At 38.3% G+C, this 14,738-nt stretch overlaps 1 protein-coding gene across 1 annotated transcript; it reads right to left on the bottom strand.

Annotated features, from left to right (window-relative positions):
• Nucleotides 1–528: 528 nt before the first annotated feature.
• LOC123856568 (olfactory receptor 8B4) lies at nt 529–10,809 on the bottom strand. The gene is given in 3 exon segments (XM_045892730.1): nt 529–1,447; nt 10,537–10,683; nt 10,784–10,809. Coding segments are annotated over 3 exon segments (1,092 nt in total).
• Nucleotides 10,810–14,738: the final 3,929 nt, after the last annotated feature.

Raw genomic sequence — 14,738 nt, 5'->3', positions numbered from 1 at the left:
GTAAAGAATTCTTGTGCAAGGCCTTCTCTTATGTGTACATGTATGTATATGAGATGATTTATGATCTCTCTCAAGAAGCTGGGAGACTATCTTACCTATGGCACCAAGGTATCTACATTTGGTCTTTGGTAAAGCTGTTCCCATAACTGAAGAAAACAAATTCACTCTCTTGGACCCTCTTTAGCATTACTTGCTCCCTCTCCCAGCCAGAAATGTTGCTTGGACAAACCCATTTAGCCTACCAAGGAAAGGATGGAAGGCCTGGAGCCTCATATTACTCATCTCTTGGGCATAGTATAGAGTCTAGTACACAGTGGACACTTAATAGATGTTAAATTGCATGCAATGGACCAATTTAAGTAGTACAAAATGGTATAATCCTCAAGAAGAGTATAAGCAAGAGACTTCCAATTTGTAAAGTGGAGAGAAGCCCCTACTTGAGAAAAAAGATGGAAAGTTCTGCACCTGTAAATAAAAAGATACTTGAGTATGATGCTTACCAGTAATTAAGTGATACCAACAGAACCATCAGAAGAGCACTCTTCTCAGGGTTTTACCCAGGGCGAATTTCACATCCTTATTCCTCAAGCTGTAGATCAAAGGGTTAAGCATGGGAACCACGTTGGTTTAAAAGACTGAAGCAAATTTATCCTGGTCCATAGATCCAGGAAAAGAGGTTGTTAAATAGGTAAATGCCCCTGATCCAAAAAACAAAGCAACAGCAATTATGTGGGAGCCACATGTGCTAAAGGCTTTGGACCTGCCCTCAGCAGAAGGAATATGGAAGATATTAGAGAGAACCAAGGCATAAGAAATGAAGATGCTGATACTAGATATTGAAATGACAACTCCCACAACAATAAAAAATACCAGCTCATTGACATGGGTGCTGGTGCAGGAGAGCTGCAAGAGAGGGAGAACTTCACACAGATAATGGTGGATGATGTTGGAATTACAGAAGGTCAGTCTCAACATGCTTCCAGTGTGGGCTATGGCTCCAGCAAACCCTATCACATATGAACCAAACATCAACAGAGAACAGACCTGAGGGGACATGGTGACCGTGTACATCAGAGGGTGGCAGATAGCCACATAGCGATCATAGGCCGTTGATACCAACACATAGCATTCAGAATTGACAAAGAAACAAAAGAAAAATAGTTGAGTCATACATCCCACATAAGAGATTACATTTTCTGACACAAAATCATTCAGCATTTTGGGGGTAAACACACAGGCGTAACAGAGATCTATAAAAGACAAGTTGAAGAGGAAAAAGTACATTGGAGTGTGAAGGCTAGAATGCAGCCCAATTAAGGTGATCAAGCCCAAGTTGCCCACCACAGTAAACACATAGATCCCTAAGAACAGGAGGAAGAGGGGTAGCTGGAGCTCTGGTTGTTCTGATAATGCCACTAGGATAAACTCAGTCACTGAAGAGTTGTTTCTCAGTCATTCTCTTCCAGGGAGCTCTCTGTAGAAACAAGTGATAAAATACATAGATTGATAATAGGCACAAGCATGACTGATGGAAGAAGGCTCTAGAATATGAGCCAGTGCATGGATGTCCTACCTTTTCACTCTCTTTTCTCATCTATGCCCCCTCCCCTAGTCAAGTTGTTGACAATGTTCCTGTGACTATATCTCAGCTCCCCTGGGCTAGAGTGTGTTCTTGGGCACAAGAATTCTGTCCCTCTTGAGAGGTGAGGAGGTGAAATACCTGCATTAATTGTCCAAGAACTATCAGAAGGACACCCCAAGAGCCAGGAATACAACCTGAGCCCACAGGCTTAGGCTCTGAGAGAAAGGAGCTCTCACGTCCCCCATTGTCTCCACCCATTCTCTGCCTCCCTCTCCCACTCTGGAGAGAAAGCCAAGAGTGTCCCCTACTGTCTCTACACACCCTACCTTCTTCCTCTAAGCCCCTCACTCCATCTCACATTTAAGTCAGTGTTGAGAGCAGGGAAGGGATCAATATATTCTAGATGTCTTGGTTGTGGGTTTAAAAGAAAGCCATCAGGGAAGATGGGATTCAGACATTTACTTTCCTTCTCCCTGTCCCCCCTCAGTGCTGGACCTTATGCAATCTTATTTTCCATTAGCCCAAAGGAGAAAATGGTGTTCATGCATAAAGCAGGCAGCCTCTAGTGTTTAACTATTCTGATTCCCTCCGTGCTGAGAATCAGACCTTTTACAGACCCCAGTCACCAAGGTGCTCTGGGAATAGACTAAGATTTCTGTTTGTGGATTTTCCCAGATGGTCTACACCAACTTCAGGAGAAAAAAAAAAATAGCAACTCTCATTTTTACCAGAACCTCAGCTGGCATATCACAGAGAAGTTTATGCTACTTGATGATCTCAGGGGTCTGCTTAGACACAGTTCCCCTGGAATTTCTCAGAGATTTGTTTCTATAAGGAAGGAATTGCACCATCTTTGTTTATAGTCTGGATTACCTAGCATCTTGGGACTCAGGTGTTCTACTCAAACTTCCCTATTACTCCAGGGATTTCATGTCATTCACTGCTGAGTGTGGGGCTCATTTTTCTTCTCCATTAACTCTTGGCACTTAAGCTTGACTTTAAAGGAAAATGGCCTAAAACTTATTTTAGCCACCATTTCCAAATATTCCAAGGGAGTTTTGCTATGTAGAGAGCACCTCAGACAAAATGTTTCTAACAGCCTGAGCTGCTCAGAACAGTGGAGACACCACACCATCACCACCACAAACACCACCTACCCTCAGCTCTATTAAGGGCCACAGACACGCCTTTGCTATATATAAGGAGATTAAAATATAACAACACATATGCAAGGAAGCACACACATACACCTGCATAAAGTTACTCTATGGATGTGTGCCGGCCGAGATGTAATAGGAGATGTACCTAAATGTTTTAATCCTGTCATTCTCCAGATGATAAAGCTGCTCTCCATATGATCTGCTAAATGAATATTCTAAGAAACATTCAAAGGCATGTAAGCAACTGCATTTGTAAGTTAACTGAGGCTGCCTAAAATAATCCCAGTTTTTCTGGAATAGTTCTGATTTACATCTATTATCCCTGTATAATTATTAATAGCACACTCTCTCACTCTCAAAAATGTCTGGATTTGGATAAGAAATTATATGGTCACCCTACTGAAAAGAGCATAAGCAGCTATTCAGGTCCTCTGGTCCCTACTTCTCCTAGACCCACTGACCTCCATCCCCATTCTGACTGAGGGAGTATCTCTCTGTCTTTTACCCTCCTTGCCCTCAAAGTTCTCCTTAACTGAACCTACTCCTCCTGACCAACCAATATTATATCTTCAGTAGACTTATTTTCAAAAATGGGAAGGGCACTTGCTGCAAGCTGTTTCTGATTTATACCTAGCCAAAAACTCTAAAGCAAAGAAATACAAACCCTAGCTACCTGTGTAACATAGGTGGAATGGGAATAGAGGGAGAAGAATTATGTAGGTACAAGGATTAAACATTGGTACAATTCAACATTGTTGAATATCATTGTTTATGGTACAATAAATTGATTAGTAATATTTAACAAATTTGGACATATACATATGTCAATTCTACTCCTAGGTGCATACCCAATAAAATAAGTACACATGCTATCTAAAGACAAGAAGTGGGGGCGCCTGGGTGGCTCAGTTGTTAAGCGTCTGCCTTCAGCTCAGGTCATGATCCCAGGGTCCTTGGATCAAGCCCCGCATCGGGCTCCCTGCTCCGTGGGAAGCCTGCTTCTCCCTCTCCCACTCCCCATGCTTGTATTCACTCTCTCACTGTGTCTCTCTCTGTCAAATAAATAAAATCTTTTAAAAAATAAATAAAAAAGACAAGAAGTTTCATAGCACCATTATACATAATAACCAAGAACTGAAAACAACCCATATGTCAATCAACTATAGACTGGATAATAAATTGATATTAATAAAATAGAATTCCATATAGCCATGAAAGTTAATAGCATAAAGATCACAAACCTATTATGAAGCAAAAGAAGCCAAACACAAAAGAGTACATACTTTATGATTCCACTTATATGAATTTCAAAAATAAGGAAGCTAATCTGTGGTGTTAGAAGTCAGATAGCAGTTATTCATACTTGGTCTGTCAGAGGCTATTGACTGGAAAGGGATATGAAGGATGCTTCAGGGTTGTTGACAATGTTCTGTTTCTGATAGGGGTGCTGATTACATGGATGTGTTCAATTTGTAAAAATTTATCACGCGATATCCTTATGTTACACTTAAATGTTAAAACAAATTGAGAACAAAAGCAATATTTTAATAAATAATCCTGACAAACTACTTCAACACTAAAATTACTAAGAATCTTTGAGCCATAATTCCCTAATTTGTAAAATGGGAATTTATTGACCTAACAACTCAGTATGGTAGCACACGCAAAAAAAAAAAAAAACACATCATTTTTATTTTTCATTCATCTGTGTCTCTTAGAATAAAACTCCCTTTATTTCTTATATAAAGGGAGAAAATCAAGCGGTAAAATAATTAATGTATATGGAGCAACTATAGGGTGCCTGGCATTATGCCATTATGTTGGATGTTTTCTGATGTAATATTTTATTTATAACAGCTATACAATGCGCATGTATATGGAAGATTGTTTTATTTTTTCCAAAGATGGCCATACCTCTGTATGCACATGCGCGCACGCACACACACACACACACATCTGGCATCCCACATGTTCTTGGTACAGTAGGACTGACACTCCTCAAATAAAGAGATGGGATCTATGTTCCCTACCCTTGCATCCAGGCAAGGATTTGGGATTTCTCCAACCAAAAGAGCATGGCAGAAGGGATGCTTTGTGACTTCAAAGGTTCAGCCCTAAAACAGTACAGCTTTTACCTCCCTCCTTCCCTCTCTCTCTCTCTCTCTCACTGTCCCCATTCCCCCCTTTCCACTCTTATTTCTCTTTTGTCATCCTCTAGCCTTCAAGACAGTTATATTGCAACCCCCCGGCCTTGTCTCAAGATATACTACAAGACAGCAAGTTTATGGTCATTTACCCAATATTAAGGGGGTGTAGAAGCCCTCTAGGACCTGTATGTTAGTTGATAGACATCAGGGGAAAATACTCAAGGGAAATGGCCCAGGGAATTTTTAGTACAGGTTTGAATTACTTAGTCCAGTTCCCCCTTACTCCTCAGAAAATCTCCTTTTGTTTCCATATTAGATGTTTCTTGTTTATTTTTATGAAGAAAATAGGTATTTCTTTTTAGTATAATTTCATATTCACTGTATTTCCCCCTCTTGAATAACAGTTTAGCAGATGTGTGGCAATGGCCCAGCAATGAAAGACTAAGAATTATCTCTGTTCATTAGAGTAGAAATCAACTTACTCATTTATTTAACATCCAGTAAGTATTAAGGCCAGCTATTTCCAACACTCTTGCAAACTTTAGACTCAGACAAATCTCCCCTGATAGAACAAAACTAAGAATTCTGGGTAAAATATAAAAATCATTTATCTATTAATGTTTGAGGTGGCAGAAACTAAGTGAATTCCTGTGAGAGCAAAAGATAAAAGATAAAGTAATAATTCAGAGGGATACACAGCCCTGGACCTGGAGTTTACCCTTGGGGAACTAGTAGACTCCCTATAGCCCAGAGTTGGGTTTTAATTGAGTTGCCTATGCAGAACATAAGAGATAAATCCTGGGATAAATCCTTTCGTGACTAAACCTTAGAAGCCTGGGAGTTTGGAACCATTATTAACTTGTAATACTGGATCTCCAAAAGGAAACATCTTCCATGGCTAAATTAGAGATATTAAAAAAAAAAAAACCCCACATAGGAAGAAGGCAAAGATATGTGTCTAAGTTGTCCTTGGCTCTGGGAAGAGAAAGAGCTAAAATATCCCCTGAGAACTTCTAACAACCTCTGCATTTCAAGCAAAAAAAAAAAAAAATCATATTACAAATATAACAAAAAAAAATATCCTCTCCGGAAAATACAAGTTAGCTCCAGATATCAAAGAATTTCCCCAGATAACTATCTGGGGATCATGAACTCTTAATGAAAAACACGAACCAAACACAAAATAAGCCACCAGAAATGAAAATCATCATTAATGATAAACCACAAGTTACAGGACCAGATCTGCAAAATTATTAGGCTTATCAGGGACAGAATAAAAAATCATTTATTTCATGTGTTAAAAAAAAAAAAGAAAAAGAGCAATTGAAAGTGTAATGAAGACCCCATCAAAATTGACAGGGCAGATTTTTAAAAGAATCAAATATGAATGTGTTAGACAGCCTATCACACACAGGTGAAGAGATAATAGGTAAACTGGAGGGTAGATCTAAAGAAATTATCCAGAAGTCAGCATCAGCCATAGGAAAAAAACTATGAATTAGAGATATAACTTAAGAAATGTAGAAATAGGGCGCCTGGGTGGCTCAGTTGGTTAAGCGACTGCCTTCGGCTCAGGCCATGATCCTTGAGTCCCGGGATCGAGTCCCGCATCGCGCTCCCTGCTCGGCAGGGAGTCTGCTTCTCCCTCTGACCCTCCCCCCTCTCATGTGCTTGCTCTCTCTCATTCTCTCAAATAAATAAATAAAATCTTTTAAAAATAAATAAATAAATAAATAAATAAAAAAGAAATGTAGAAATAGAGAAGGTCCAATAGATATAGAGAAAGCATTTGCCCCATTCTAGGGCCTGTGTTTTGCTCTAAGAATAAAGCAACAATCAAAACAGACACAATTCCTGCCCCTTCAAATATATAATCTAGATATACACCTAGATACCCAGAATAAACAGATACTTGTACATAACTAACTAGAAATGTTAACTGTCCAGCATTAGTACTCCTTTTATTTGGGGAATCTGCCCTTATGTGAGCCTTGTTTGGAACCAGACTCAGCCTCCTTCTGTGAAACTTCCCCAAAGAACGTAAGACTGAACTCAGCCAGTCAGATGTTTCCATGCAGGACTCTAAGTCTGGGACAAGTGACACAAAGAAACAGAAACAACTTACATTTCATTTTGGCAAAGACAAAGACAGTAAAACTACCAATTGATAACATGTTGGGTATAGGTAGTGCCAATAGAAGCAACCAATGCAGCCTAACCAGATGGTTCTGTGGTATAACTTGGCTGTGATTCCACTACCTGGCTTCCCCCCAGATCCTGCCTGGCTCCAAAGTCTGGTTCCCCAGCCTCCTCTAAGAGTCTGTTAATTACCCCCATTTCTTGCCAGTTAATTCCATCTTTTGCCAAAATTAACCAGAATCAACTCCTGCTGTTTGCAGTCAATAACCGTGGCTGGTATAATAGGGACTGGACATTCAGGGAGCTGTAGACAGGGAGTGGAGACAGGGAAATCATTCAGGCTATGGCACAAATTTCTCTTATCCCCAGGATGACTGCAGACACATCTACCAAAATCACCTTCTTAGAGGGATCTAACAGACTCCCTCAAAGTTTTGCTCTATTTTGAATGATTTTTCCCCTTTCATGGAAATGTTCGGATATGGTTTGAGGATAAATGAATAAACATTTCCAGTTCCACAGATTATTCTTCATAAAACTTTCAATTCTTCGATGACTCCTCTTTTTTAATAAGCTTCATTACACTGTTCAGTAGAATGAATAATAAACTTCTTTGCTGGCTAAAAAGAAAGGTATTCCATGAATTATCTGGCCAGCTTTTTTAATGCAATGTGGGCCATAGCAAAAAATAATAATAAAAAAAGGGATTATATTTAACATCTAAGGAAGCTTATGACACAATGATTATTTTTATTAATGATTAAATAGCTAGTATTTGTTTAAATTGGGCAGTGTTATGATAGGGTTCTGTTTTTCATGGACTCTATTTTCACTTTATTGCTTTTGATAATTTCATATGAAATCAATACATGGAATAGCTTTCTGCACACTTTTTAAAACTTGGGAATGATTTTCCCCTAAAAAAAAATCATTATAGGGTATTCTAGAAAGTATATCTTTGGTTTTTTTAACAGGTTATTTTGTGCTAGATCTTTATTCAGAAGGGTTCTCTAATTATTACATTGTTACTATGGAAATATACAATCTGTTTTATGATATGGTTTTAGAAATGCATTGCTATTAGGCTTGAGTATAAGTAGAAGGTTACCAGCAGAGAAAATCAGGAGGACATTCTGAGCAAAAGGAATCACAAAAAGAAATTAAAAGGCCATTAGAGGGAAAAAAGCACTGCAAATTTGGGGAATGGCAAATGATATTGAGACTTGAATTATTGTATACATAGCAGGGAGGGATGGGAGATAGTTGGAAAGGGTTAGTGGTGATAATAAATAATATCTTTCTTCCACTTCTGGTTCCAGAATAAATTGAGAAATTAGACACAGAAGTCAGAAAAAAAAAATCCAGCTTTATTGCTGATAAAGTTGAAAGACCCAGCTTGGATGTACAGTAGGACCTTAGAATTCCCTATGGCACATCACAGACTAAATTAATGAATACAGGTCTAAACCAAGCTGGACAAAAGTTGGATTCTCTTGTACCTATGAAGGAGAAGGTTACAGATGGAAGAGATGAATAGGAATCCTGAGAATGTGCCTGTCCTAACCAGAAATGGGGCTAGGGGCCATAGGCTCAGCCACGCTGAGCCACATAAGTTCATTCTCCCAATTTCTCATCAATCCTATAAACCATCCCTTTCTTTTGGGTTAGAGTGGGGATGGTAAAGGGGAAGAGATAGGGTTGCTTCTTTATTTATCCACCTGGGATGTAGAGACTACTTTCCTAGGGAAAGAGAAGTATAAAGCATAAATGAGGCTAGAATGTCTAGAGTTGGACTTTTGATAAAAGATGAAGGAGAAAGATGGAGACCAGGAAAACTGAACTAAGGTAGTGGGAGGAATATGCAGAATTGACACTAAGAATAAATCAAAGACAAAGCTACTCTTAGAATTTAGAAAAGGAATTTAGGATCATCAGATGAACATATCACTGTTAAAAAACTCTTTGGAAGAAGGAAACAAAGTCTTTCTGTACAGCAAACAGAAACATTTTGCATCATTCCACCGATTTTTAGCTTTAAATACAATGAATATAGTCACTGAAAATAATGATTTTGATGAAAATTTAATCACATGAAAAGCTGTTTACAATATGTTACAGAATGAAAAATAAAGTCACAAAGTTGTACTTAACATGATCACATCTGTGTCTATGTATGTATATATACATATATATTTATATAGTATAAGGTTACCAGCAGAGAGTATATAGAATATATAAAGAGAGAATATATATATATATATAGTATGTGTGTGTGTATATATAGTTTTTGCAAAATGGTCTAAGTCATCACAGCTATACACACACACAAAAATATTCTGAAAGAATATACACTAAAATCTTAACACTAGTTTTCTCTAGGTAGTAGAATCATGGATTTTTTTTTTTTATCTTTTGCTTATCTCTACCTTAAATACTCCTATAGTTCTTGAGCATTACTTTTGCAAATTTAAGAAAAATTATTTTTAAAATTAAATTAACAACAAAACATTGCAGGGGCACCTGGGTGGCTCAGTTGGTTAGGCAATTGACTTGGTTTCAGCTCAGTTCATGATTTCAGGGTCATGAGATCAAGCCCCATGTAGGGCTCTGTGCTCAGCAGAGTCTGCTTGGAACTCTCTCTTCCTCTCCCTCTGACACTGCATAATTTAATATTTTAAGGTCTCACTAGGGATTTATTCAACATTTATTTAGCACTTTCTATATCTGCCAAGCATTAAAGTCTCTGCATGTGTTAGATCACCAGGTTGAGGTTTAGAATATAACCTCAAATAAATATTTTCTAAATATATTACTGCACAATCCATATTACAGGAGTTCAGCAGGTCCCGCACTTATTTATATTACTGACCCTATTAGTTCAATGCAATAAATAAGGAGAAAAATCTTTAGGGTCTTTCTCTTGAGATATCTTTTCGGCAAATTTTTCTAAATGAAAGTGAATGTATGAACTTACCCAGCTCAAAGGCAGCAAGAACTTGGACATTACACAAGACGAATATATGTGCTTTTTGTTTTACACACAAACTGAGCCTCTGGAAGGCAGCAAGTGTTAAGGGTATGAGCTCTAGAATCAGACAGTCTAAATTCAATTCTTTACTCCACCACTTACTATCTGTACAATTTTACGCAAGTTCCTTAACTGGTAGAGAAGATTAAATGAGAACGTGTATGTAAAGTCCAAAGGACATAAAGTTTCCATAATATCATTATTGGGGTTTGAAGAACATGAGTCTCTTGAGTGTGAAACTCTTGTCCACCTTCATTCTCAAGTCATGCAAGTTTGGAAAGTTAGGATGAAAGGGAAGGGTAGTCACTGCAAGCAAGATACAATGTGAAGGAAGGAAGCAAATGGGACAAGGAGTCCTGTCTTTAAGGAAGCTAGACTGAATGGCATCAAAACCAAATTGTGTGTACAGTCTCAGGACTTTTTTCCCCTCTCATTCCAGGCCCCACTTCTTCCTTTCATGGGGTCTCACCAATCACTCACTGATGGGAACCTGAGGATGTTGTCATGCGAGTTGGTAAAAAGTAGTGAGAAGGGGACCACCAATGATACTCAGGGCTAATGGACTTTGGACACAGAGCATTGGCCCATTCACAGAGACCAGGTCTACCACTTGTACACACAGGTATCCTCAAGGGAAAAACATGTAAATGAATATCTTATAAACATGAATATTCTCTCATTAAATACCTACTTGCAGAATTACCTACGTACAGCTCATTCCACCTACCATTCATATTTTGGTTTAAACACCATTTGTCTCTAAATAGAACCAATGCTGGGGCAGGGAAGGTACAAAATCAGCCTGAAACATATTGTTTTGTTGCTGTAAAGCAACAAAGTACCCAAAATCTAATAGAGAATTATTAAAAGAACATAGGAACTAGTATGAAGAGGCTCCCATTGGATAAATCAGGGACAAACTGGACATCAAAATAAGCAGTGACAATAATGAATCATAACCTATTAGATAAAATTGGAATTCATGAGTCCACAATAATATGAATGAATAAACAGATGAATGAATGAATAAACAGATGAATGAGTGAATGAATAAATAAATACAGAAAGAAAGGTTCTTCCTGACAAAGTGCCAACTAACAATAATGAAGGGTTCATGGAGTTAGAAAATCTCCACTTTTCAATCATCAGAGTAATATTGTTTCAGGCAAGAATTATCAATGGATGCTAAAACTGGTGTGTCAAGAAATGAACAAGACATTTCATAGTTTCAAAGTATCTCTCCACAACTTTAATTACAGAGGGAAAAGTAGTAATTTTCCTCAGTAAAACTACTAGGAGCTTGCAAAGTTCCAAAAACTGTATTGTCAAATGTCTCCAGAAGTAAGTCTGACAGGATATGGAATATATTCATTTGTGACAGTAAAGAAAAAGGAAAGCGCTATTGTGCCCTGCAAAATCAACAAGGAAGAATCAGGCTATGGTCTTGGTGACTTTTTTTCTAATTTAGCTTTTGAACACAATCTTTTAGGCTTAGTCTGTTATTTGGGGGAAGATGGGAGCTACATACATGAATGATTCATTTTTTTCATTGTACAGTTTTTTCTTTGGTATGTTGTCTCTGGGATATGAGTGAAAATGGAGAGTAGTACAGAATGAATGCACAATTATTGGTATTTTATAAAATTGCTTTCAGAGCCAGTGTTCAATCAAATAGTGATTTAAAGTTTGCTTAAGTCAACCATTTTATACAACACTATACTTGACCATAAAAAGGAGTGGAAAGTTGGGATTTACAAATCTAATGTAGAGTCTGGTTCTGCTACAGCCACTAAATGTGGAGGATATATCAAAATGGACACCAGGGACCCTGCTCGCACAGAACTTACAGTCTGATGTATAGTGTAAGTGTATACAGAAAAGTAAATGAGCAGTGGCCCTACATTTTGACCAACACTTAATGGGTTAAGAGCAGTGTACTATGAGAACAAAGAGCAGGAGCACTGAAAGAGAAGAGAGGTGGGAGAAAGATACTCCAGAAAGACACCTCACAATAGATTATCCCAAAGGGAAAGCTCCAGAGTATCTTCCTTTCCTTGGATCAAAAAGATAACCGGAGTTATGATGAAGCCAAGAAAAAGCCATTTAAGAAACAAAGGGATGAAGTAGAGCAGAATTTGCCACTCCAAAATATGTCTCTTTGGCATAAGGATTATCTTAATCTGATTATTTTTAAGAAAACAAAGACATAGAACAAACTCTGGAAACTGGGCAGAGGTTGCCTCTTTGTGAGGGAAATTTATATGTATAAGGGAAATTTCCATTTGTAAGGGTGTCTCCCCCTCTGTACCAAGAAGAGGGGAATGACTAAATCTCTAGAAACTGTTATCAATGGAGAAAGTAGCAACTTAAATCTGCATAACAACCATACCTTCGTTTACTGGGCTTTGCCTGATTACCATAAGTGATAACCCTCCCCCACAACGTCTTCTTTTGTCTTTAGCTGGAGATGGTATTTAAGGTGGTGGCTTGGGCCATTTTTCCTGAGTATCTCCCATGTATATAGGAGGTATACATGTTATTAAAGTTCTGTTTGTTTTGTCTTCTGTTAATCAGTCTTTTATCACAGGGGAGTCTCAGCCAACAATCTAGAAGGATAGAGGGAAAATTATTTCCCTCCCCTACAGGAAATATGTAAGAAAGAAAAAGAAGGCAGAAGAAGACATTCTCAATTTTGCTCCTGCTTTTCTCTTCTTTATCCATTCAGATACCACAAGTAGTTTATGAAGTAAAAAGGAATAAAAGATATAAAAGAAGACAGTAATACAAACACCACCACTATCAAAATTAAAGGTAATCAGTTTTTATGAGTGACACCCTTATTAGTACAGAATCTGGCCAAGAGTAGGCCATCTGAGTATGTTTATACTGCTAGTGAGAGTATAAATTGAGATAAACTTTAAAGAAGGAATTTTGGAATAATATTCAATAATCTTATGTCATTCAGTAATTCCCTGTCTAAAAATATATCCTAATTAGGGGAAAACTCAAAGACTTATTGAATAAGTCTGTTAATCATTGTTTATAATTTGGGAAAACAAAAATAACATACAGTAGTAGAAAATTGTTAATGAGATATAATACATCCATATACTAGAATTTTATGCAATCATAAAAATCGAGTTGGAAGCAAGAGATCAGTAAAAACAAATTCTGTGAGCTGTGTCTTGGATACACACTTATGTAACGAGCCAACACTCCCTTGTTTTCACAGCATGTCTTTCTCTCTACCTCTTTTTGGCTACCCACAACCCTTCATATACATCTTTCCTGCTTTTTTATTCATTTATTTATCCAGTAACAACCCCTCATTCCCTCCTTTGCGAATTAGATTTCATTGGTAGATATGTTTTAAAGCAGCTGCTCATAGACTGAAAACAAGGACAAGATTGTGTACATATGTGCAGGTGTAACCGAACTCAAGAGGTTCACCACTTGGGGTGCACTGAATTGAACACAATTCAAGGAAGTGTTGAAAGCAAAGAACTTTTTATTACTTGTTACAAGTAAGGGGACAGGAAGATAGCTCTCAAAGCACTGTCTTCCTGTGGGGTTAGTACAGGAAGCTTTTATTCAGTGGATTAGGGGGCAGGGACACAGATCTTGCATATACAGTAAGGAACTTAATACATATTCCATTACTTAGGCGCTTTGGTTCAACTGCACTTGCCTGGCGTGTCAGCATGCTAGTGCATACATCATATGTTCAAAATACAGTGGAAAACTCTGCCCATAAGAGATCTTAGTATTATAATGAGTTAAAGGTAACTTCAGGACAACTTGGGGGGGCTTCTGCATGGGTCCTCAGCTCCAAACCAGCTCAGACTGGCCTATGCTATCAGAGGAAACACCTAGCCTGGCATTTCCTTGTCAGGAACTGCTGGTTCTGCAAAACAAATCATATTCCTTCCCTGCTTTTGTCCCTTTGTCCCTTCCACCTCCCCACTTCTGCTGATAGCTTTCAGCCCTCTGACCTGAGGAACTCACTGTTGCATCTTGGCTAACACAAATACTGTGCATAGAAAGACTGTCTTAAAACATATAACCAACAAGCAACAGTGGCAGACCCTGGAGAGGGTAGAGAAGGACCAGAAAATTGAGTAAAGGAAGACTTCCTTTCACTGAGTATTTTTTTAAAGATTTTATTCATTTATTTATTTGAGAGAGAGAGAGCACAAGCAGGGGGAGCGGCAAATGGCACGGCAGAGGGAGAGGGAGAAGCAGGCTCCCCGCTGAGCAGTTACTGTAGCCCACTGGAAGGAAATCAGGGAAATAAATATCACAATATTGTGCTCCACTTGTCCTCTGATTTCCTCTCTTGATGCTGCCATTGGCTTCACCCAACCAGAAGAAACCAGAGGGTCAGGGAGCCCATTGACAAGATCCATTGAACTTGAAGTAAGGTACAAAGAAACAGAGAGTTGATCTAGAAAGGCACACAGAGAATACCTCACATAGTCTCTGTCACATACAGTACCATTAACAGTCAGTGGTCATTTTCTCTGCTGACTGGCTGCTGTGTGGTACTAACCTAATTACTGGCTTGTAACACAATGACCCCTCTATGGTTCTGAAATATTCTCCAGATTTTTAGCTGACCCCTGAGCTTCACACTTCTCCACTCAGGTTTTAAAAGCACAATTTGAAACAAGGAAATGATTGTG

This window comes from Mirounga angustirostris, unplaced genomic scaffold, assembly GCF_029215605.1.
Source record: "Mirounga angustirostris isolate CCGP_5_RB_7025 unplaced genomic scaffold, mMirAng1.0.hap1 SCAF_13, whole genome shotgun sequence".
NCBI classification, from domain to species: Eukaryota; Metazoa; Chordata; class Mammalia; order Carnivora; family Phocidae; genus Mirounga; species Mirounga angustirostris.
Note: the sequence above shows the minus strand (reverse complement) of the source record. Positions and strands in the feature narration are given on the sequence as shown.